A 22844-nucleotide genomic window follows, 5' to 3' on the forward strand; every position below is an offset into this window, starting at 1 on the left:
CAGGATGTCACTGCCTCCTGCTGTCACTCAAGTGCAGCTCCTTTAAGGGAAAAACCCCATAGCAACTACTGGCAAACCTGTAAATACCAGTGTTTACTGCCAGACCATTGGGTAGAATAGTAGCCAGGGGGTACCCCACTACAAGTTGATAAAGTGATGAGTCTCTAAACAACCTGCCCCTACGTCAATGACAATAAACTTACATATTTTGCATCTGCAACTGCTTGCAAGACAATTGAATGGAAATATTTGTAATTGAAATACATGGTGCCAGCATTTTTGGGGTGCTTTATGCGAACATGTTTTCCATCTATACAGCCAACGCAATTTTAACAATTCCATTTGCTGTAGAATTCACTAGCCAGATTACGCAAAATTTGCACACTAGAAAATGTCATGTGATCAGCCTGGAAGGCATTGTAAATAGAATTGCATGTCTCATGAGCGATGTTTTCCACTGTACGTTTCCCCATCTTAAATGAAAATGCCAAGCCCCAATACGCTGTTCCAGTCGAAAGAAATCTGTAATGAAAAAAAAAAGAAGTATATTAAGGAATTGCTTGATCGATATCTACACCACTCTTTAGGTTTATTGTAGGTTTTTTGCCAAGTACAAAACACTCAGCAAGTTTGCCAACACCAAAAAGCATGCATTCAATGCCAGGGAACTGCCTCAGAGGGAAAAGGAGGAGACTAGAGCCGCTGTAACATACAGTGCTGGGGATGTCCGTGCGAAATCTGTCATCCCCTCCCCGCTGTCTGCCCTGACACCCACCCCCCCTCTCCCTTCATTCCCTGATCCCCCCCTTAAATATCTTATTTTATTAATAGATATTAAGTTCACAATAACAGTAATACAACTAACCTCAAACATCCTAGACGAAGCGCCCTTGCTGCGTGAAACGCGGAGGGAGGACTTGGTATAAATAACCTGTTCACATTTGTGCAATTAATAAAAAGCCTTTTTCTACTTGGGTTCGTCTTTGCTGATTGCCGGTTCATCTGCAGTGGCTTCGGATACTTTTTCTCCAATTTTGTAACCTTAAAGTAAGCATGGGTCTTTCTTCTGCATGAATTATGCAACAAAAATGAGCCGGAACAGGGATTATCTTGTCCTTTATCCACCCCAAAATATAATCAAATGTAGCTTTTGTCATTGTCATGTACTCAAAAAATGTTATGTCATGTTTACGAAGTTCATGGTACAAGGTAGCAAATTCACCAAGTGTGTGACTGGTGATGAATTTCATAGATGTTTCTTTCTCGCCCATCAAGTAATGTTGTTTTTAAATAGGTATTCTCTGAAAGTAACAGTAAATACTGCTTTTTGGTGAACGCCAAGTTTGTTTTCGGTGAACCGGATGGATGCGGATGTGATGTCACGGCCACGCCTCCCCGTCGCGCGCGTCATCGGATTCCCACAGGCTGCGGATCGCTCTAGAGGCAGGCACGCCCGACGCCACGCGCTCCTACTGTGTTCAAGCCCTAACAGAACAAAAATTGGTGAATCTTTCTAAAATAGGGCCTTTCTAAAATAGATAGAACGGCGTGCTAATAAGATGAATATAGTGGTTCTATGTACCCTTTAGCACTGTTGAGCACCTGTTTTTCACTTGCCCTCTGTTGTAGTATTTAGCCCAGGGGTGGCCAACAACAGGTCAGGTATCAGGCTATCCCTGCTTCAGCACACGTGGCTCAGTCTAAGGCCACGGGCAAGGTCAGCGCCTGCTGACCCGCGCTGACGCTCGACAGTGAGCCCCTGCAGCCGCAATGAGAGCAGCTTTAGCTGGGGCTCGCGCACGCTTTCGCATGCGTGCGGAAGCGTGCTGACTTTCACCCGACAGTGACATTTTAGATTGAGCGCGGAGTCCGCTCACGTGACCTCCAAAGCAACCAATGAGGAGAGGTGAGTGGAGCAGGGGGAGAGATGTGGACGGGAGCGGGGTGAGTTGTTGCGTGGGGGGAGGGAGGGGGAAAGAAGAAGTGTCCCAAGGGGACGGGGGAGAGACTGTCTGTCAGCGGGGTGGGTGAGTTTATGCTCGGGGGGGTTGGGGGAGAAGTACCGCCTCCCGCCCGCCTCGCAAGCGCGCTCACTGACTCGCCGCCCAGGCAAAAGCTCCTGCTTGCGCTGGCCAGGCATAGCGTGAGCGCGCCTCAGCATGAGGCAGGAGTATGGACACGGCCTTAGGCTGCGGCCCCGCTAGCGCTGACCGCGCTCATGCTTGAGGGGTGATGTCACCAGCTCTCCAAGCATGAGCGCCGGGTGTCCTGGCTATTTTGTAAGTGTGCGCAGGGGGGGGGAGGGGCTTGTTGTGCGAGCTTTAAACTCTCTTTTTTTGGTCTCCCCAAGCGCCAAGCTTGGGAGAGCGTGCGTGCCCGCGCACCGCGTGAGCGGGACAATTTAAATTTCAGGAACTAAACTCAGCAAGCTCCGCGCACTCCGCTAGCGTGGACGCAGCCTAAGAGACTGCATCACCTGTGCTGAGACAGGGATATCCTGAGAACCTGACCTGTTGTTGGCCCTTGAGGACTGGAGTTGTCCACCCCTGGTGTAGCCTCACACTGACCCCCTCCCCAGACACACTATGAACCCCCCTATCAACCCCCTCCCATAGATTACATAACAAGGGCTTCTATTTACTGCATTGTGTCGAATCTGTTTCTCCAATATAAATGTTTTTTTTATTTATTTTTTATGCCTGCTACATATGCTTTTATAATGTAATGAATATGTAACTACGCTATAACAATAGAATACCAATTACTGCGTGTTCGTGGTATTTATATTAGGCCGGTTTTATTTTCTCTCCATTGTGAGGAAAGTGCGGCTTCCGATCCCTGCTGCTGCCTCACGTGTGAGTGTCATGGCGGCGCCCAGCTCTCTTCTGACCCCCGGTATGGGGGTCGCCTCCTCCCCGCCGGGACCCTCCGTTTCCCCCGTGGATGGGACCCTGCAGTACAGCCTAATCCTGGAGCACCTGGTCGGGGAGCGGAGGCGGCCGCGGGATGTGATACCTGGAGGTCTGGGCGGGATGCCGACCCCGCTGAAAACGGAGGAGCATAAGATGATGGAACGAGTGATGGAGAGCTGCGGGTTCAAGGCGGTCCTGGCCTGTGTGGGGGGTGAGCATGATGCAGGGGGCAGGTCTGATATAGGGATGGAGGGGCAGGTCTGATTGGGAGGCCAGTGATATGAGGAGCCCCATATCTTCTTCCCCAGTAAAAAAAGAACAATCGCAACACCAACCTTTCCATACATGATGGCGTTTGTGACTGAATTGCCGACACCTTATGCCCCCTTTCATATAGCATGCTAACTCATCTCATGTGACCCTTCGTCAGAAATGTATGGGGTGTCAATAAAATATGAGGTCTTGAGAGACTTTGTGATCTATTGAGGGAGTCGGCGACATCTCAGTGGCCAGATGAGATCGTAGGTGACCAGTGATATGAGAGGCCACATAAGGAATTAAAGGGGTCACTGATATGAGGGGAGACATTTCTTCAAGCAAAGGAACAATCCTTATTTACGCCTACCATACTATATATCTTGTGGCCCCCCACATCTGATTTGGCAAATCATATCACTGACTCCCAATATCTAATGTTGCCCTTATCACTGATATGGGAAGGGTTGCATGGACTATAGGGGGGTCCGTGATATGTGAGGAGACCCATGAGCTATGGGGGGGGTCATGTGATAGGGCGGGGGTGACATGAGCCATGTGAAATATGGTGGCTCAGTGGTGTAAGGGGCCACATGAGATATGGGGGTCAGGGATATGAGGGGCCTCCATGGATATAGGAATGGGCTGGTGTCATAGCTATTCCTTTGCCCGAGAGAAGATAAAAGCCGTACCATGAGTATTTTAACTTAAGTACATTATTAAATATAAAACAAAATATTCATATAATTACCTAAATCCACGCATGTTTAAATTTAGCATGGATCCAGCAGGTTCTGATTGCTAATGAGTGAATCACACATGGACATGCACCGATCCTGCAGGTAAAATTATGCATACATGATGAGATCTGGCAGTGTTTGTGTGAATTACACATGGATCCGGCCTGTTTGTGAATTATGCATGGATCTGTTGGTATATATGTGTGGAACCATATTAATGGTTTTGAAGCAAAAGGTGGCACTGTGTGCTCATTTGCATGTCATTTCCCAGAATCCCTTGCTGCAGTGGAAGTGCTGTGTGCTGGGTGATAATGGTGAAAGACGGGGTTGCAGACCTGTCTAAGACATGCAAATGAGCACACAGTAATATTTCCATTTGCTATATGCTTTGCTGTGGAGGGTTTTTGTCACTTTTTTTTTACCCACCATAACTTAACTAAGTACGTACGTACGTACGTACCTGTGTGAATTGTGCATGCATCCAGCAGTGTTTGTGTGAAATACACATGGATCTGGCATTTGTGTGAATTAGTGTTTCCAGCAGTGTTTGTGTATAGACCTGCAGGATCGGACAAGGTTTTTAGAATTGGGTATGGATCGGCTAAGACCCGACTCTTACCATACCCTTTGCTTGAACAAGAGGGACAATATTTTTCAGACTGATTACTTTTAAAAGTCACTGTCCTTTTTTAGAAACATAAGATCAGTAATTGTATAAAGTAGGATAATGACTTTTAGACATCTCCTGGAGTCCAAAATTAACACAGTTATTCAACGCAAATAAAAACAACAAATAGAAACAAACAACAGCTAAGGGCCTACTTAGCATCTCCATATGCCTCATATAAATTAGATTGTAGCAGAATCTATTACATTTTCTTGGAAGTACCTGTCCCTGCATGGTTTCCTAGTGTCAATCTCAAGCATTTTTTATTCATAGATTGTATTCCACTACCACTTCTGGAAGCTTGTTACATGCATCTACTAATCTCTCAATGATAACCACTTCCTCACATGTTCCTCTGGGTTTATGACCCTACAGCTTTAAAGTAGAATCCCTAGTCTTGGTGTTTCTTCCTTTAAAATATACTCCCTCTGTTTACCTGCCACACGATTCGCTACTTGTGAAAATGAAGATGATAATTCTTAAGTGAAAGTTCTAGTCCTTCTGTTCTCACATGTAAAGCGATCTTGTGCTGACTCCTCTGTTTCAATCTCCATGGTTCGCCCCTTAGTCCTATAATTATATTTGTGAAAGCTGTGCATGAACCTAGTAAACCAGAGGTGTTATACTATACATTTATAATGTACAACAATTTTTGGTTTCTTCCTTAGGTTTTGTCCTTGGAGGAGCCTTTGGTGTGTTCACAGCTGGCATTGATACCAATGTTGGTTTTGATCCAAAGGATCCAAACCGCACCCCGACAGCAAAGGAAGTCCTGAAAGATATGGGTCAGAGAGGAATGTCCTATGCCAAAAATTTTGCTATCGTGGGTGCTATGTTTTCCTGCACAGAGTGTCTGGTGGAATCGGTAAGTGTGGTATTATGTATACTGGTTTAACAAGGCTGTGGCAGTGCTCAAAAACTGGGGTGCTCAGCTCCAGTCCTCAAGACCCCCCCAACAGGTCAGGTTTTAAGGATAGCACAAGTGGCTCAATTCGTGCCTCAGTCAAAGACAATCACTGATTGAGCCACCTATACTGACACTGGGCTATCCTTAAAACCTGACCTGTTGGGGTTCTTGAGGACCCTGTCCTGAAACGGCTCTATTCTCGTGTGTGTGTGTGTGTGTGTGTGTGTGTGTGTGTTTGTGTAAAAAAAAAATGTAAACTATTTGTAAACATTTCACATTTATGTTTTCATCTTTAATCTGTTATCCCGTCTGTTACTATATACAATTTTTTAACAGAATTGGACTCAAGTTGTTTTCTAGTCCGGGGACCTCCTGCTCCCCAAGATGCTCACCGGTGTCTTTACAGGCTCCCCTTCTTGGGTATATACAATTCTGTGGAAGCCACAATGGATCGTGATTGGCCTGTGGGACCCATAAGATTTGGTGATCATTTTGTTTCCCCAGGAGGGAACAGGAACACTGGTAACGACACTATGATGCATCTTGGAAACCAGGGGTTCCTTGGAGTGGAAAAGAACACGGCTCAGCTCCGGAGGGAGCTCTGGTTCCAATGCTGTTCATTTTTATTTGTATTATAAATCTAACAATCGAGCAGCTGGGATTATTGCTTTGTCACCCAAAAGTAAAAGGGAGAAATACATGTGAGGGAGATAACATATGAGTAGCTCCGTAGCTGATACTATACACCTCTTACATAAAGCTTGGCTCCTTGCAGGTGCACTTACCAGAACACCCTCCTACTGTCTCTGTATGTTCTTCCTACCAACCATTTAGATTGTAAGCTCTTCGGAGCAGGGACTCCTTTTTCTAAGTGTCACTGTTATGTCTGAAGCACTTCTTCCCATTATGTGTTATTTATATGATTACCATCTGTATTACTGCTGTGAAGCGCTATGTACATGAATGGCGCTATATAAATAAAGATATTCATACAAAAAAGTATAATGAGACATCTGATAACCGGGAGAGAGATCCTACCATGATTTAATCACCAAGATATTCCAAAGTACCAAAAGTATTGAATGAATAATGATTTAATACCCTAAAGCTCAGCGCTAAGACCATTAATTATGTGTTTACAATAAGTAAAAAATATTCTACTTATAACTAAGTGAAAGCTGCCATGGGGTCCCTGCCTAACAAATAACTCACAAATTCGTTTACAGACAATATTACAAAAATGCAGTGACCCGGCGCTAACAGTGACAACAATACCCCAGTCCAATGATTAGTCCATTTAGATAGGGAAAGTTCTCTTAATGTTCCAGTTGAAAACGACGTGATGATTCAATTTCTGGCTGTTACTTCAGAACTCCTCCTCTAGTGTAATAAACAAAGGGAGAAAGACCATTGCACAGCCACAAGTATCAACATACGGCTCCAAAAGAGGATTTCTAGGTAATAAACTTACAAAAGTGCTGTGTCAATATTCATTTGAGAGAATCTGTGCTTTAACCAACTTCTTTTCCTGGACTTCACGAATCCCCCGTGCTGTCAATCATACGTCAGCTCACTCTTCTGTTAAATCACAGCCTTAACACTCAAGAGTGATCTCAGTGGGTTCCCAGAAAGGAAATGACAAGGGAAATGATGGTGCAGATTGCTAAAAATGTAATGACAGTAAAAATAATAAAAACAGCCAAAAGCTTACTCACATAAACCGTGCTGTAACAGGACAACTGACAACGTGCCGTCCGCAGCCTGATATGGTAAGGGGTAATGATCCCTGGGTTGATCGCGCTCTCACTACTCTCAATACCAGAAATCCTCGCCTGACTTTGCGCAGCTCACTGACGTCACTCCCCTTTCCTTGTTACCGGATGCTTTTGCAGCTTGGGGTAGTGAGCACTGAGATAGGCGTGCTCTCTTTGTTCAATCTACCGGAGACTGCCGCCTGTCTCCGCGCACCTCAATGACGTCACACGGTGGCGCCCCCTCCCATCTCCCTGCTGCCGGACGCTTCAGTCACAGCTCCTCCCTCTCCAAAAGCGTTTCGTGACTCAAAGTGGTCACTTCATTAGTGGTGAGGGGGAGTTCCTAACTACTGGTGTATAAATACCCTAGAGGGGAATATACGCCCCCCTGGGGATAATTTGCAATTAGTGCAATTAATTGAAAATACAAATGGATATAAAATGCACCCAATTTGAACAGCACGACAATTGCCACTAGGGAAACGAGCCCTGGGATTGAGTGGCAGTTAATCAAACAGGAATAGGTGATGATATTTATATTCCAATTAGTGAAAGGGTCATAACAATAGGATCTTTAATTCACAGATTCACAATTAAATGTGTGTTAGTGGATTTTGATGGAAATTGAAAAATGTGAAAATAAAATGAACATAACGGGGAAAGAGGACACTTAAGTGTGGTCTTTCTCCCTTTGTTATTTACACTACAGGAGGAGTCCTGAAGTAACAGCCAGAAATTGAATCATCACGTCGTTTTCAACTGGAACATTAAGAGAACTTTCCCTATCTAAATGGACTAATCATTGGACTGTGGTATTGTTGTCACTGTTAGGGCCGGGTCACTGCATTTTTGTAATATTACCAAAAGTATTGATTAAAAAACAAAAGACATTCACGGGGGACGTGGGGAAGCGGCGTACGCAGATATGGATATGTTTCCCACCGGTGAGAAGAAGAAAAGCAGAGAGAGAACATTAAGGGAAACATCAGAACCAGAAGTTGTGTCTTCAGGTCACAGCCAAGATCTTGATGTCAGCGACCGTGAAGTGAGAAAGAAGCATTAGAAGCACAGAAATTCTTCCACGGAGAGCTCTGAAGTCGGCTGTTAAGCTGATGCCCAAGAGGGCAGAACTACAAAGAGAAGAAGCTAAAACTCAAAGCTGAGCTGCAGGAGGTCCTGCCGGACAGGGACACCCGGATAAGAGAAGGAGAGACAGAAGTGGAGGGGTTAGAAGGAATCCTTTTCACTCTCTCAAAGAAGAGAAAGTGAGAGGCGGTGTTAGAGGATTTTACAGAACGCGATGGTACGCTGCCTGATGTATCCACCGCAGAACTAAAGGTGCGCTTAAGGGGTTCAGAAAAGATTAAAAGCAAGCTTAGAAGATTATACAATGACAGATGTTGGAGAGGTTCCAGAATTGACTTGTCGCCCAGATGCTGCCAAGGGGAGCAGTGGCGGAGAAGAGGGTGTGTCTGCTTCAGCAATCTGGGACTCCGCAGGAGCTACATTTCTGTGTGAGCCTGATGTAGACAACTCTAATCGCAAGCAAGAAAAGAAAAAGCACAAACGTGACCGGAGCCAGGAGAGAGGTTTTGTATTGTCAACTGAATCAATCTCTGGGGCCACCAGAGAAGGCAAGACGAAAAAAACATGGTGGAGAAACCCAACAAGCAGCTGAGATCAGCAGCGAAAGTGAAATCCCGTCAGTTAAAAGCTTAAAAGCGCAAAGAAAAACAGGAAAAAAAACCACAAGACTTTGCAAGAGAGATCAGACGAGGAGATATCTGCAGACATGATGGAAGAGTCACAACTTGACATGTATGGGTCAAACGAGCCCACTTCACCAGAGACCAGGAAGAAGAAGAAAAATAAATCCCGGAAGCGCAGGAGGTCTGAAGAAGCGAGGGAACTGGACTTATCAGGCCCTGATTGTGACACTCGGAGTGGTGCTGATGAAGTGTCAGTCAGGGCAATCTGAGAGATCTTGTGACTCAACAAGATGCGCAAGGAAAAAGAGAAAGAAACGGGCAGAGGCTGGAGCAGAGGGCCATTCTGAGACTGACCAAACAATCGGTATGGCGGAAGGTTTGGAAAACTGGCAAGTGAACAAGGAAGATGGCAGGCTGGACGCTTCTTTGAAGTGACAGATGACACAGTCTTTTCTAGACCAGGCACTCGACAGAAAAGTGGTCGCAGATAAAGAAATTTAGCATACGCCCGCAAAAATGATCTAAGTATCCTGAAGAGTTTTTCCCAAACTTGAAGAAACTAAAAGTGTCCACAGTCTGCCACTTACTTAGCGAGGACATGGAAAGAGTCAAAGTGGCAAAAAAGGAAGGCATCACCTTTCAGTCTGGCAGATTCACCACGGAAGAGAACAAACAGCTGACAAAAAACGTGCCGGAGTTTATGGCCCTGACAGGAATAACAGACGCAGAGAAGCTCTTTTACAGCTATAGGCACCTGGAGGAGAAGTCCGTCATTAACAAGTTAAAGAAAATGTACAACTTCAGATACAGAATTGCTGAAGGGATACCTCGCACAGTACCTGAAGTGAGTCACAGAGGGCGGAAGAACGTTTGTCCTGGACTCTGTGGATAATGACGATTCGGAGGGAAAGAATCCCATGGGAACCAATCAGGAGCCTGAAGCCATCACGAAGGAAAAACTCTACAAGGGAATCCCATGGGTTCAAATTGAAGAACAGGGCCAGACAAGAAACTGGACACAGTGTTGAACAAAGTGGATTGATATTCTCTTTCTACGCATGAACAACGGAGTTAATGTGTTTCAAGGGGCTTCGGGTTTAGAGGCAAGAATTAATCTCATTAAATGGTTGTATGACTCGGGACTGGAAGAGAGCGGCCAGGTCAAATGGGAAGAGGTGGCTGACTACATCGGAAATATCCCACCAATGGTTGTCCAAGTGAAGGTTTTTTTACATGAAATGTAGACTTGTCCCCCCAACTGGCAAAACTCGAGCATTAAAGAAATTGTCGATTATCTGTATACGGTGGTACTGCCCGAATTGGAAAACAAACTACACAAACTGCAGTCACGCAAAACACACCAACTTCAAGAGAAAGATGATCGCCCTCAATGATAAACTTTCACCTGTCTACATTTTAAAAATAGTTGAGGCTGGGAATTCACCTGGAGATCCAAAAACAGCCTTCCCACAAGAGATTTAAAGGTGTCCAGGAAGAGGGATATCTATTCAGTCGACATATTTCACGAATATATCGCAGGATGAAACTAAACTTGACACCCCGTAGCACGTCCCCAGAGCAGACGAGAGGCGGATTACATTGTTGTAATTGCAATGAAAAATGACATGTTTACCAAAATCACGTTGGTTGCAATTTCTGCACAGAATCAGTTTAGTGTTTTTGTTTTTCTAACCATTATTTCTAGGTTATTTTCGAATGACAAGATTATGCTGCCATGTTGTCTAAGCACTTCTGCTTTGCTAGACCTAGCTGCGCCCTTCTGATGGCGAAGGTTCATAGAAGCAGTGGCTTATTTCCATTAAAGACACGTTCGTTTTGGCTCTAGGTCTCAGACATACATATTTGGGTTTACATCAAAGGGTTCTGGTGAAATCCTAAATATTGACAGTGTCTCGCGGGACATTGCGATACCAGCGTGCCCAGAAGTCTCCGTGCCATTGTGTTGATGCTGTACGATGCACGGGTTACGTCTGAATCCAACAGAACTGGTTCTGATTTGGTTCCTTTCTGCAGCACTGGGCTGCTTCGTTATCATTGCAGCAGTTTTAAATGTCGCTTTTTTTCTCTGTATCCGTTTTCTTTAATTTTAATCATTTCGTTAAGGAAAATAAGAATTGTTCCTATTGTAAATTACACTGTATTGTGTATATACAGCAGATTTAAAAAAAATTTTTTATTGTATAATGAAATGTGCCATGTTGTTTCCGACATTTATGTATTGATTATTTTGTCGCTGGTTTCAGATAAGATTTTATAATAAAACAAATACAGTATAACTATAAAAATAAATTTAAAAAAAAAGAGACATTCACTATTGTCCCCTCAGAGCACCTACAGGTACCATCAAACCAACTTAAACTGGTGTACAATTAAGTCTTGAACAGCTACGGGTAACTTTGTCTGCATGGTGCCCCATTTTTCCAAGCGGTTACCAGTCTTGATGTGGTTTCTTATGGCTTCCTGTGGTTCCCTTGCTAGGATATTATGACCTATTTAGTCTGCAAATGAAAGGGTGAATTGTGCAGCAGGCCCAAAAACATGGAATCAAAGTATCCTTTCAAGAAACGCACGTTAAACCCCTGCTAATATATTTGTCATGACGTTTTACGTGCTGTTTCACATCTGCTCCTGTGTGAGTTCCTTCTCGCGTAAGTCAGCTGGCTGAGTATTACTGCACAAATCACTGCAGAGAGATTGCAACTGCAGATACAATACAACCTTTTTACTAAAAGAGCACAACTTGGCCAATAACAGGTTACCGGTGACTGATATCCAGATTGCATGCTATATTACCATATATTCTTATCTAACACATTAGTAACCCATAAACTAGGCACAAAGCTAACCATAAAAACACATATTGCGACAAGTCTGTGTGCAAAAAAAAAAAAAGACGTTAGGGAGAATATACTTTTCTTTATACATGGAAAGGTATAAACGGATATATATATTTTTTTCATTGTAATAGCAGATTTGGCCATATTTACTAAGTGATGGTAAGACACCTTATGGCTTATTCACGTGAATGTGCTGGAAGGTGTCTTCCAGCACAGGAAATATGGAATTTCATGTAGAATTCACACATATATATATATATATATATATATATATATATATATATATATAGATATATATATATATATATAGATATATACTGAGTTAAGTTATGGTGGGTAAAAAAAGTGACAAAAACCCTCCACAGGAAAGCAAATATGCAAATACAACTGTATGCTCATCTGCATGTCTTAGGCAGGTCTGCAACCCCGCCTTTCCCCATTATCACCCAGCATACAGCACTTCCACTGCAGCAAGGGATTCTGGGAAATGACATGCAAATGAGCACACAGTGTCACTTTTTGCCTCAAAAAACATTTTTAACATGGTTCCCTATAGGCTTAAGCTTGCTGCATGGTCACAGCTTTGAGCACAGCCAGGGTTAAGGTGCATACCCAGAAAACCAAAAAGTGACATTGTGTGCTCATTTGCATGTCATTTCCCAGAATCCCTTGCTGCAGTGGAAGTGCTGTATGCTGGGTGATAATGGGGAAAGGCGGGGTTGCAGACCTGCCTAAGACATGCAGATGAGCATACAGTTATATTTGCATATATATATAATATATATGAGAGAGTGAGAACGAGAGCACGCCCCCTTAGCGTAAAATTGTACATTTATTGGATGAATGAAGGGGGGGAAAGAATATCACTCACAAGGGTAGTAAAATATAAGGCAATTGTGATCATATATTGTCACCGCCAATCCGGAATGTCCTCTTGCAATCAACGACCCAGTAGTCACTGGACAATGCTAGGAGACGATGCTTTCCGGCGCGTTTCGTGGCGCACCTTTCAAAAAGTTGCCGGTGCGCAACGAAACGCGTCAGGAATACGTCATCACGTACGGACACTACGTCATCACGCGGCGCGTGCTCAAGCCGGAACACGTGCGGAGCAATACCTGTGGCTGGTTTCATCAGGAGCGTCTATAGATGTGTCGTGCAGATTTTCTGAAGAAATACAGTGGCCATCTTTGGCTTCCCGGAAAGCATCGTCTCCTAGCTTTGTCCAGTGACTACTGGCTCGTGGATTGCACGAGGACATTCCGGATTGGCGGTGACAATATATGATCACAATTGCCTTATATTTTATTACCCTTGTGAGTTATATTCTTTCCCCCCCCCTCTTCCATCCCTATTCATCCAATAAATGTACAACTTTATGCTATGGGGCGTGCGCTCTCTCTTTTTTTTCCTTCGGTTTCTAAATTGGAACTGGTTAATCCATTGATAGCAGCCAGAGACCCCTCACCGGATCCTAACCATCTACATACATTGGACTATCTTTGAAAGGGACTGGTTCTCTATATATCCTTTGTTGTTTGTATTTGTATCACTATTTGTTTATTTTTGCATTTAACGTTTTTATTCATTTAGCACTAATCAATCATTTTCACATATATGTATTAGTGTGGCGCTACTATTTATGTATATATATATTCCTGCATATGTATTTATATTGTTATTTGTGTAACTGAAAGCGAAGTATGAGGTTTTATGATTTCACATAATTAGGGATTATAAAAAAAAAAAATACACTATCCAACATTAATAAGACACCACTAAACAAAAACTATAGGCACATATAACCATTTCTGACTATTTGTTGGGGGGGGGGGCTAAATTATGGATTTGACTGCCTAGTATTATTTCCAGATACGTAGAATTTAGGTAACCTGAAATAAAGTGTTTCAGGAACTTGATGCCTCAGATGGAAGCTTTTCTTTAAACACATTAAGAACAGGATGGAAGAATATCTATGTAATGTCGTGCATATTAGTGTTTATTTATTTCATATACTTAATTATAGTCCGGTTATTTCTTTTTCTTCCCAAGTACCGAGGAAAATCAGACTGGAAAAACAGCGTGATCAGCGGCTGTATAACAGGGGGAGCCATTGGCTTTAGAGGTCGGTGAATTCTTTTTCATTTTAAAGTAAAATAAGCTTGTATTATTAGCATGTTACATATTGGGCACTTATAGGGATTATATATATATATATATATATTAGCTGATATACCTGGCGTTGCCCGTGATTTACTCCCCTTCACAGCTGGCTGGCCCTCATGTTCACAACTCCGTTCCCCTTCACAGCTCCCCCCCCACCTCTTCACAGCTCCGTCTCCCCCCCCCCCTCCTTCACAGCTGCACTCTCCACCCCCCCTGGCCCCCACATCACGGTCCCCCGCCTTGCACGTCACATATCTCTCTCCTTCCCCTTGCACGTCACATCACTCTCCCCCGGGTGGAGGATGGCAGGCGGCGGAGCGGGTTGAGGTGTGGAGCGGCGGGTGGAGGGCGGGGGTGGATGGTACCTGGAGGCTCAGGAACGACATGTGGCTCTCGAGGAGAGTGACTCACCAAATGGAGAGTGAGTCCAAGAGGCGCACGCGGTGTGAGGGTGGTGTCACTGTCATGCCCTGTGTAGGCGTGGCCGTGACAACAGGCCACCCCGCAGGCCAATGAGGTGAGGGTGCAAACAGACATACAAACATTTTTTCAGTCTTGTGTGTGTATATGTATATCTATATATAGATATATATTATATATATAGATATAGATGGTCTTTTCTAAGCCTGTTTAAATTCCACCTTCTCACTATCCCAGAGCACACTAATAACTATATTACCCTCTCCTCATGTTTCAGGGATAACCAGCAAATCACACATTTGTATACAAGTTCAGTGCAAACGGGTGATCTGGTATTACATAGATTATTCCTAAAACTTGGGGGGCTGGGGTGTCCTGAGGAGAGGATTTAGAAACACTGCCCTTTATCAAACTCTATTTACATGTACTCATACGGTCTTTGTTTTCCAAAAAACACTCTCTAGGGTACGTTTCCCTTTCACTTTTATGCTTGGGATTTGTGTATATTATATCAGTCTCTGTACAGTGTTACTACATTGTAATGCACAGTGTATGTTTGGGTAAAATAATAGTAGTAATGTTCTCCTACATTTTTTGCCCTTTTGTTCCATCCCAAAAACTGAAATCATGAAGGTTGCCTGGAGCATCCGATTTGCAAGGAATTAGGATGCAGTGTTTTTTCTCTCTGTAGATGTTGGCCGGACTCTCGCTTCCTTGTGAAGTGTCTGCGTAATTCATCCTAATGCCCCCTTTTCTGTTGCAGCGGGCGTGAAAGCCGGAGCTATTGGCTGTGGAGGATTTGCAGCATTCTCTGCCGTCATAGATTATTATCTGCGATAGCAGCTACATGCAGCATGGTGGAGCTGCTTCTCCGTGGACATTTCTCTGATCTTGAATTAGACACCGAACGAGTTGATCCCCAGCATAATTCCTCTACTGCAATACCTCCTATCGCCTTCACACGGACTGACAGGGTTTTGATGTGGGGTGGGAATCAGTCTCTCTGTGGTCTGTTTTAAGGGTTCAGTATATAAGGGGGGCAGGGGGGTATTTACAGCAGAACAGATATTGCATCCCGTTAAGTTGAAAAAGTAGAAGCAGACGTTTCACTAGTAAGCAGTGGCATTGCAAGGTTTGTGTCTCTGAAGGGTCCAAGAATAATGAGTCTGAAAAAAGTCTGTATCTTAAGTATAAAGAGATTTATTAGCCTTGAATGTGGAACTGTATTGTTTGGTCGGTTGATCCTCTGTGTATACTATATTTTCATCAATAACACACTGCAGTGCACAAAAGTGTTGTGATATATTTAAGTGATCTTTCATGAAGGCTACAGGTTTAAATCTATATTGTGTCTGACTTTGTTTTTTTTTGGGGGGGGGGGTGGGCTTTTCCTTGTCCCTTCTGATTCTTGCTCTGTTAACAAAGTGCAGCCGCACCCTACATAGGGGGTATCATCTCCTAAGTGTATTTATGCCCATCAATTTCAGAACTAATTAGGAGAAGGGTACTTAGTATGCTGTAAGAAAGTCAGAGGATAGGTGAGCAAAACAACTCCCAAGTCTCAATTTTCATTCAAATGTTTCCAAGACCAACTTACAAAATGCGTATACTATATTGTTTTTGAAAATTAATTTGCAGGTGCACATTAAAACCAAAAAAATAACATGTAACACCCTCCTCACCCTCCACCCCCCCACCCGGTGGTGCCAGGTGCAGCGCCTTCACCGGTGGGGATCCCGGCGTAAACGGGATTGCTCCTCACGGGAACTTATGTAGGTATACAGCAAATAACCACAACACACAATAGTGATAAACAATACTCTTTACCAGCAGGGTCCCTCCAGATACACATACACATACAGTAAGAACCCACTGTCACAGGAGACCAGGTTATTTAAACCTTTTTACCAGGATCATACATTGAGCAAAACAAGGTAATTAAATAAATGGTAGTTTATTCGCATAAATTCACTTACACACAATGATACACAAAATACAGACAAAAAGACACACTTACTTTGGGATTGGGGTTGAAAACTAGACTTTCCTAGGTGCAGGGAACTCTTTGGGCGAGCTTTACACTGACCGGGACTTAGCCCGGAATCTCCTGGAACCCAAATCGGCATGAAATTCCATAAGCAATCGCTACGTTCTGTTCTGAGAACTTGGTCCCTCCTGACCGCGAGTTACTCCAAATCTCCTGGCACTCCAATCGGCATAAAATCCCATCCGCATTCGCTACGGTCATTTCTGAGAACTTGGACGCAAAAGTCGGGACTTGGTATCTGGCAGGCAAGCTTTTCAGGCTTGACATCGAAGCCGGTTGCTCTGCTATTCGCACAGAAGCAACTTTGAAAAGCCCGCTCGCGCTCTTACTACCGGAGAACTACAATCTGATTGGCTCACAGATTCTTATACTGTAGTATTCTGAGTTTCATTCACAAAACTCAGCAGCCAATCAACGCGTGGGAACATTCCCAAGCAACCAATCAGAGCCAAGACGGCTAGAAAAGCCGGGTCAGCGGGAAATCGGAAATAGCCATGGGACATGCGCAAGTTTGCCACCTTTCTCCCTGGCTATCTCAATGCCAGTCTGGCAGAGCAGGTGGCATTGATCTCCGGACCTGGTACTCCACATTTCCCCGCTGACCAAATGCTATTCTCACCTCTGGGCATCCTCTGACTGCTTTGAACTCCGTTGTCCAGCAGACTTGCCGGCACCTATGGGTTAGCTTGGGCAGCCTGTTTGGACATCGGTTCCAAATGTAAAAACACATTACATTTTAATAAAGTATATTTTCACTATACAGTATGTCTGAGTCTTGGGGAACAGGGGACAGAAAGGGAAACATGTTGAAGTTTTATTTCTATCTGCCTTATTCCCCATACACTATCTTTTGGACTCTGAATCCCCCGTCAACTTTATATACAGTTTGGGTACCCACAAACCCTATACTGGTTGTGGGTCACCTGGGCACTAGCTGGGGTACCCCCCTTAACCTAGGGATTCCCTCCGCTACCCTTATACACAGATCAGATGTAACCAAAATGGGCTTAACCTTTATTTGGGAGCCGGGTTACCCCCTATCGTCACACAACAACAGAATACACAGGCAGTGACAATACCCAACCTCTTCCTCCTATCCCAAAAAGCAACTATCCCCCGGGCACCCAAGCAAGCTAGCTTGGTGTCCGCCAAGGCAACCCCCAAATGTGTGTGTGAGGGTAGCGCTCCCCTTCTTTGTATATCAGTGGTGCACGTGGGTTCCTTCCTGGTTAGAATGATATAACCAGGGAATCCTTCGAGAACAGGAGATGCATTCGTGATGCCGTGTGGCAGGGACACCCAACTCCTTCCCTTCTCTCCTTACAGCAGCCGCGCAGTAGTACCTCCAAGCCTGGGGAGTCCTCCCCTACAGTTCGCCCTGCTCCGTTGCTCCGCTGACAATCAGCCTAACAGGCAAGTCCCTGAGGTATGGCCGTCCCTACAACACTCTGCTAGGGTGGCTCAGGGCCTAACTCGGCCCTACGGGGCTTTCTCTGGCCTAATCCTAGGCTGCCTGATTGTCTCCCAGGACACAACCTCCGCAGTCTCCGGCAGTTCTGACCTTGCACTTGCTGTACCCAAGAAGATGTCCTATTCCTGCAGGGGATATCCTCTCGCCAGTCCTTTTCCAACCCCAACATGGCAGCCGCACCTCCGCATAGGAGTCTGAAGAGCTGCATCAGCTCCCCCCAGAAGTGCATAGAACAGTATCATAAAAATATAGCCAAACTTTAATAACACATCATTAAAATCCATGGAGATTGCGCACAACAGGAGTGTCTAAAATCACCTATCTGTGCACAAAGTCCGATGGCAGTGAGGCTGCGGGGGCTTCATGGATCCTTCGCAGGTTTGTTTGTAAGAAGTTTAGTGATGAAAATCCACTGCGAGTGGAGGCTACTAAACCTCTGACAAACAAACCTGTGGAGGATCCCCGGAGCCTCGCTGCCATCGGATTTTGTGGGAGAGAGATAGATCGCGACCATATGTCCTGTATTTTCATTAAACGTCCGGTATCCCAATAATGTTCTCAAAATCGTTCAAATCTCCCGGTTTTGAGCTTTCTGCGGCATGTGTGTCCGGCGTGTGTGTACGTACTGGGAGTGTGAGTACTCATACGTTCTGGGAGGGAGTGGGTGTGTACACGTAAATACTGGGTGTGTATGTACACGTACGTACAGGGAGGAGTGTGTGTGTGTGTGTGTGTGTACACTTACGTACTTGGGGTGTGTGCTTGCATACATACTGGGAGGGTGTGTGTGTCCAAGTACGTACTGGGAGGAGTGTGTGTGTGTGTACACTTACGTACTTGGGATGTGTGCTTGCATACATACTGGGAGGGTGTGTGTGTGTACACGTACGTACTGGGAGGGTGTGTGTGTGTACACGTACGTACTGGGAGGAGGTGTGTATATGTGTACACGTACGTACCGGGGGGTGTGCGTGCATATGTACTGGGAGGGTGTGTGTGTACACGTACGTACTGGGAGTGTGTGTGTGTATGTGTGTGTACACATACGTACCGGGGTGTGTGCGTGCATACGTACTGGGAGGGTGTGTGTGTACACGTACGTACCGGGGGTGTGTGCGTGCATACGTACTGGGAGAGTGTGTGTGTACACGTACGTACCGGGGGGGGTGTGCGTGCATACGTACTGGGAGGGTGTGTGTGTACACGTACATACCGGGGGGCTGTGCGTGCATACGTACTGGGAGGGTGTGTGTGTACACGTACGTACCGGGGGGTGTGCGTGCATACGTCCTGGGAGGGTGTGCATACGTACATATATAATTATTTATTGCAGGATAAAAATAAAATAAAGTGGCCAACAGGTAAGATATCCGTCTATTTCACATAGGAGGTATTGTGGTGAACAAGGCTGAGCACAGCAAAAGGATGAACTGCTGGAGGCAGGTAAAATTCATTATTTATTGAATTGGCATAACAGCCAAAAAATCGACAAACAGGATAGGTCCCCTGACGCGTTTCTCGCCGTGGAAGTGCTTTATCAAAGAGTGACATTATATTTCACATAATTGAGATGGTTCTGCAGTGAGACCTTAATTAAATAAAGAAAAAGACCATCCTCAAGGGAACTTCTTTACTGACTTTATTTGTTGAAAGGTTGAACAAAGAAAATGTCAGTGCATTTAATATCAATACGGACTATTTGCTTGTACTGATGTATAACATGCTGGTAATATTCGCACCCAATAGTAATAAGTATATAAATAATTTCGAAACTAGTTTATATATGTATATATATATATGTGTGTATATATGTATATATATGTGTGTATATATATATATATATATATATATATATATATATATATATATATATATATTCCCTACATCTGCCCTTGCCTGTTACCTTTCAGCAATCTTTCCATACGGAGAAAATTTATCAGCCAAGCTACTGACACTTCAATACTAAATACACACAGCTACTTTACTCTCCTCAATTTGCTATTGGTCTATGCTATAGTATAAGTGACCTATCATCTGCATCACTCATCACTCCTCTATTGGACATTTTATTTGGTATTATATCATTTTACTTTTGTCTTGGAATACCCCTCTATTTTGTGTTTATCATTTTTACCTTGATTGTCTGTGTGTTTTTTAGTGTTTATGTCCAGCAACCAAGCTTTTGTTGTTTTACAATACATTTTCCAGATATTTTTTCAATTGCTATATGGGATTGCGCTTTTTTTCTTTTCTAATATATATATATATATATATATATATATATATTTATTTCTTTTTGTTTATATTTATATATATATATATACTTACATTTTAATTTCTAGTAAAAAGTAGAATTGGCATTAATGTAGCATTTCCTGAGAAATGTATTTTTTCTATAGGTATCCAGAGCTGAGCTGCGTTCATTTTAGCTCCAGGGACCCCGGGTTTCCCAAGACACATACCAGAGAAACTCACGCCTGTTACTTCTTGGTTGTGAAACAGCACGCGGGCCAATAGGAAGCTGCGACAGATGATGTTGCGATTTCCTATTGGCTCCCTTGCTGCGGGAGATTTGAACCGCTAAATTAAATGCCCAGTTAGGGCTGCTATGGGTGTAAGTATTGCGGGAAGCAGGGGATCCCCAGAACTAAAGTTAACGGGGTTCAACTCCGGAGACCCCTGCCCCATACCCATCTTTAAAAAAACTCTAGGATGAAAGGCACCTTTTAAACTACGTATTAGCTCACATATGATTACATATTTGAGTATATGGGCCTGAGGATCTTAACTCATTCCGTCTGATAAATGATTTCCCTCACAAGAGTCACTTTAATGGGCCTGTAATGAGGCAGTGTCACAACAGGTAAGAGGAACACAGCACAGCTGCCTGGCAGCTCAGGTAAGGGGAACGCAGCACAGCTGCCTGGCAGCTCAGGTAAGGGGAACACAGCACAGCTGCCTGGCAGCTCAGGTAAGGGGAACACAGCACAGCTGCCTGGCAGCTCAGGTAAGGGGAACACAGCACAGCGGCCTGGCAGCTCAGGTAAGGGGAACACAGCACAGCTGCCTGGCAGCTCAGGTAAGGGGAACACAGCACAGCGGCCTGGCAGCTCAGGTAAGGGGAACACAGCACAGCGGCCTGGCAGCTCAGGTAAGGGGAACACAGCACAGCTGCCTGGCAGCTCAGGTAAGGGGAACACAGCACAGCTGCCTGGCAGCTCAGGTAAGGGGAACACAGCACAGCTGCCTGGCAGCTCAGGTAAGGGGAACACAGCACAGCTGCCTGGCAGCTCAGGTAAGGGGAACACAGCACAGCTGCCTGGCAGCTCAGGTAAGGGGAACACAGCACAGCTGCCTGGCAGCTCAGGTAAGGGGAACACAGCACAGCTGCCTGGCAGCTCAGGTAAGGGGAACAGCACAGCTGCCTGGCAGCTCAGGTAAGGGGAACACAGCACAGCTGCCTGGCAGCTCAGGTAAGGGGAACACAGCACAGCTGCCTGGCAGCTCAGGTAAGGGGAACACAGCACAGCTGCCTGGCAGCTCAGGTAAGGGGAACACAGCACAGCTGCCTGGCAGCTCAGGTAAGGGGAACACAGCACAGCTGCCTGGCAGCTCAGGTAAGGGGAACACAGCACAGCTGCCTGGCAGCTCAGGTAAGGGGAACACAGCACAGCTGCCTGGCAGCTCAGGTAAGGGGAACACAGCACAGCTGCCTGGCAGCTCAGGTAAGGGGAACAGCACAGCTGCCTGGCAGCTCAGGTAAGGGGAACGCAGCACAGCTGCCTGGCAGCTCAGGTAAGGGGAACGCAGCACAGCTGCCTGGCAGCTCAGGTAAGGGGAACGCAGCACAGCTGCTTGGCAGCTCAGGTAAGGGGAACGCAGCACAGCTGCCTGGCAGCTCAGGTAAGGGGAACGCAGCACAGCTGCCTGGCAGCTCAGGTAAGGGGAACGCAGCACAGCTGCCTGGCAGCTCAGGTAAGGGGAACGCAGCACAGCTGCCTGGCAGCTCAGGTAAGGGGAACGCAGCACAGCTGCTTGGCAGCTCAGGTAAGGGGAACGCAGCACAGCTGCCTGGCAGCTCAGGTAAGGGGAACGCAGCACAGCTGCCTGGCAGCTCAGGTAAGGGGAACACAGCACAGCTGCCTGGCAGCTCAGGTAAGGGGAACGCAGCACAGCTGCCTGGCAGCTCAGGTAAGGGGAACGCAGCACAGCTGCCTGGCAGCTCAGGTAAGGGGAACGCAGCACAGCTGCCTGGCAGCTCAGGTAAGGGGAACGCAGCACAGCTGCCTGGCAGCTCAGGTAAGGGGAACGCAGCACAGCTGCCTGGCAGCTCAGGTAAGGGGAACGCAGCACAGCTGCCTGGCAGCTCAGGTAAGGGGAACGCAGCACAGCTGCCTGGCAGCTCAGGTAAGGGGAACGCAGCACAGCTGCCTGGCAGCTCAGGTAAGGGGAACGCAGCACAGCTGCTTGGCAGCTCAGGTAAGGGGAACGCAGCACAGCTGCTTGGCAGCTCAGGTAAGGGGAACGCAGCACAGCTGCCTGGCAGCTCAGGTAAGGGGAACGCAGCACAGCTGCCTGGCAGCTCAGGTAAGGGGAACGCAGCACAGCTGCCTGGCAGCTCAGGTAAGAGGAACGCAGCACAGCTGCCTGGCAGCTCAGGTAAGGGGAACGCAGCACAGCTGCCTGGCAGCTCAGGTAAGGGGAACGCAGCACAGCTGCCTGGCAGCTCAGGTAAGGGGAACGCAGCACAGCTGCCTGGCAGCTCAGGTAAGAGGAACGCAGCACAGCTGCCTGGCAGCTCAGGTAAGGGGAACGCAGCACAGCTGCCTGGCAGCTCAGGTAAGAGGAACGCAGCACAGCTGCCTGGCAGCTCAGGTAAGGGGAACGCAGCACAGCTGCCTGGCAGCTCAGGTAAGGGGAACGCAGCACAGCTGCCTG

The 22844-nt window shown here is 45.7% G+C and overlaps 1 protein-coding gene and 1 pseudogene across 1 annotated transcript; both read left to right on the top strand.

Moving 5' to 3' along the window:
• Window positions 1-2826: 2826 nt before the first annotated feature.
• TIMM22 (translocase of inner mitochondrial membrane 22) lies at window positions 2827-15732 on the top strand. Its single transcript, XM_075594179.1, has 4 exons — window positions 2827-3123; window positions 5243-5439; window positions 13855-13927; window positions 15152-15732. Exons 1-4 carry the CDS (start codon window positions 2865-2867, stop codon window positions 15226-15228), a joined length of 606 nt encoding a protein of 201 aa, XP_075450294.1. The 5' UTR covers window positions 2827-2864; the 3' UTR covers window positions 15229-15732.
• LOC142490922 (transcription termination factor 1-like) lies at window positions 8000-10399 on the top strand (annotated as a pseudogene).
• Window positions 15733-22844: the final 7112 nt, after the last annotated feature.

Source organism: Ascaphus truei, chromosome 3 (genome assembly GCF_040206685.1).
Source record: "Ascaphus truei isolate aAscTru1 chromosome 3, aAscTru1.hap1, whole genome shotgun sequence".
Lineage (NCBI taxonomy): Eukaryota > Metazoa > Chordata > Amphibia > Anura > Ascaphidae > Ascaphus > Ascaphus truei.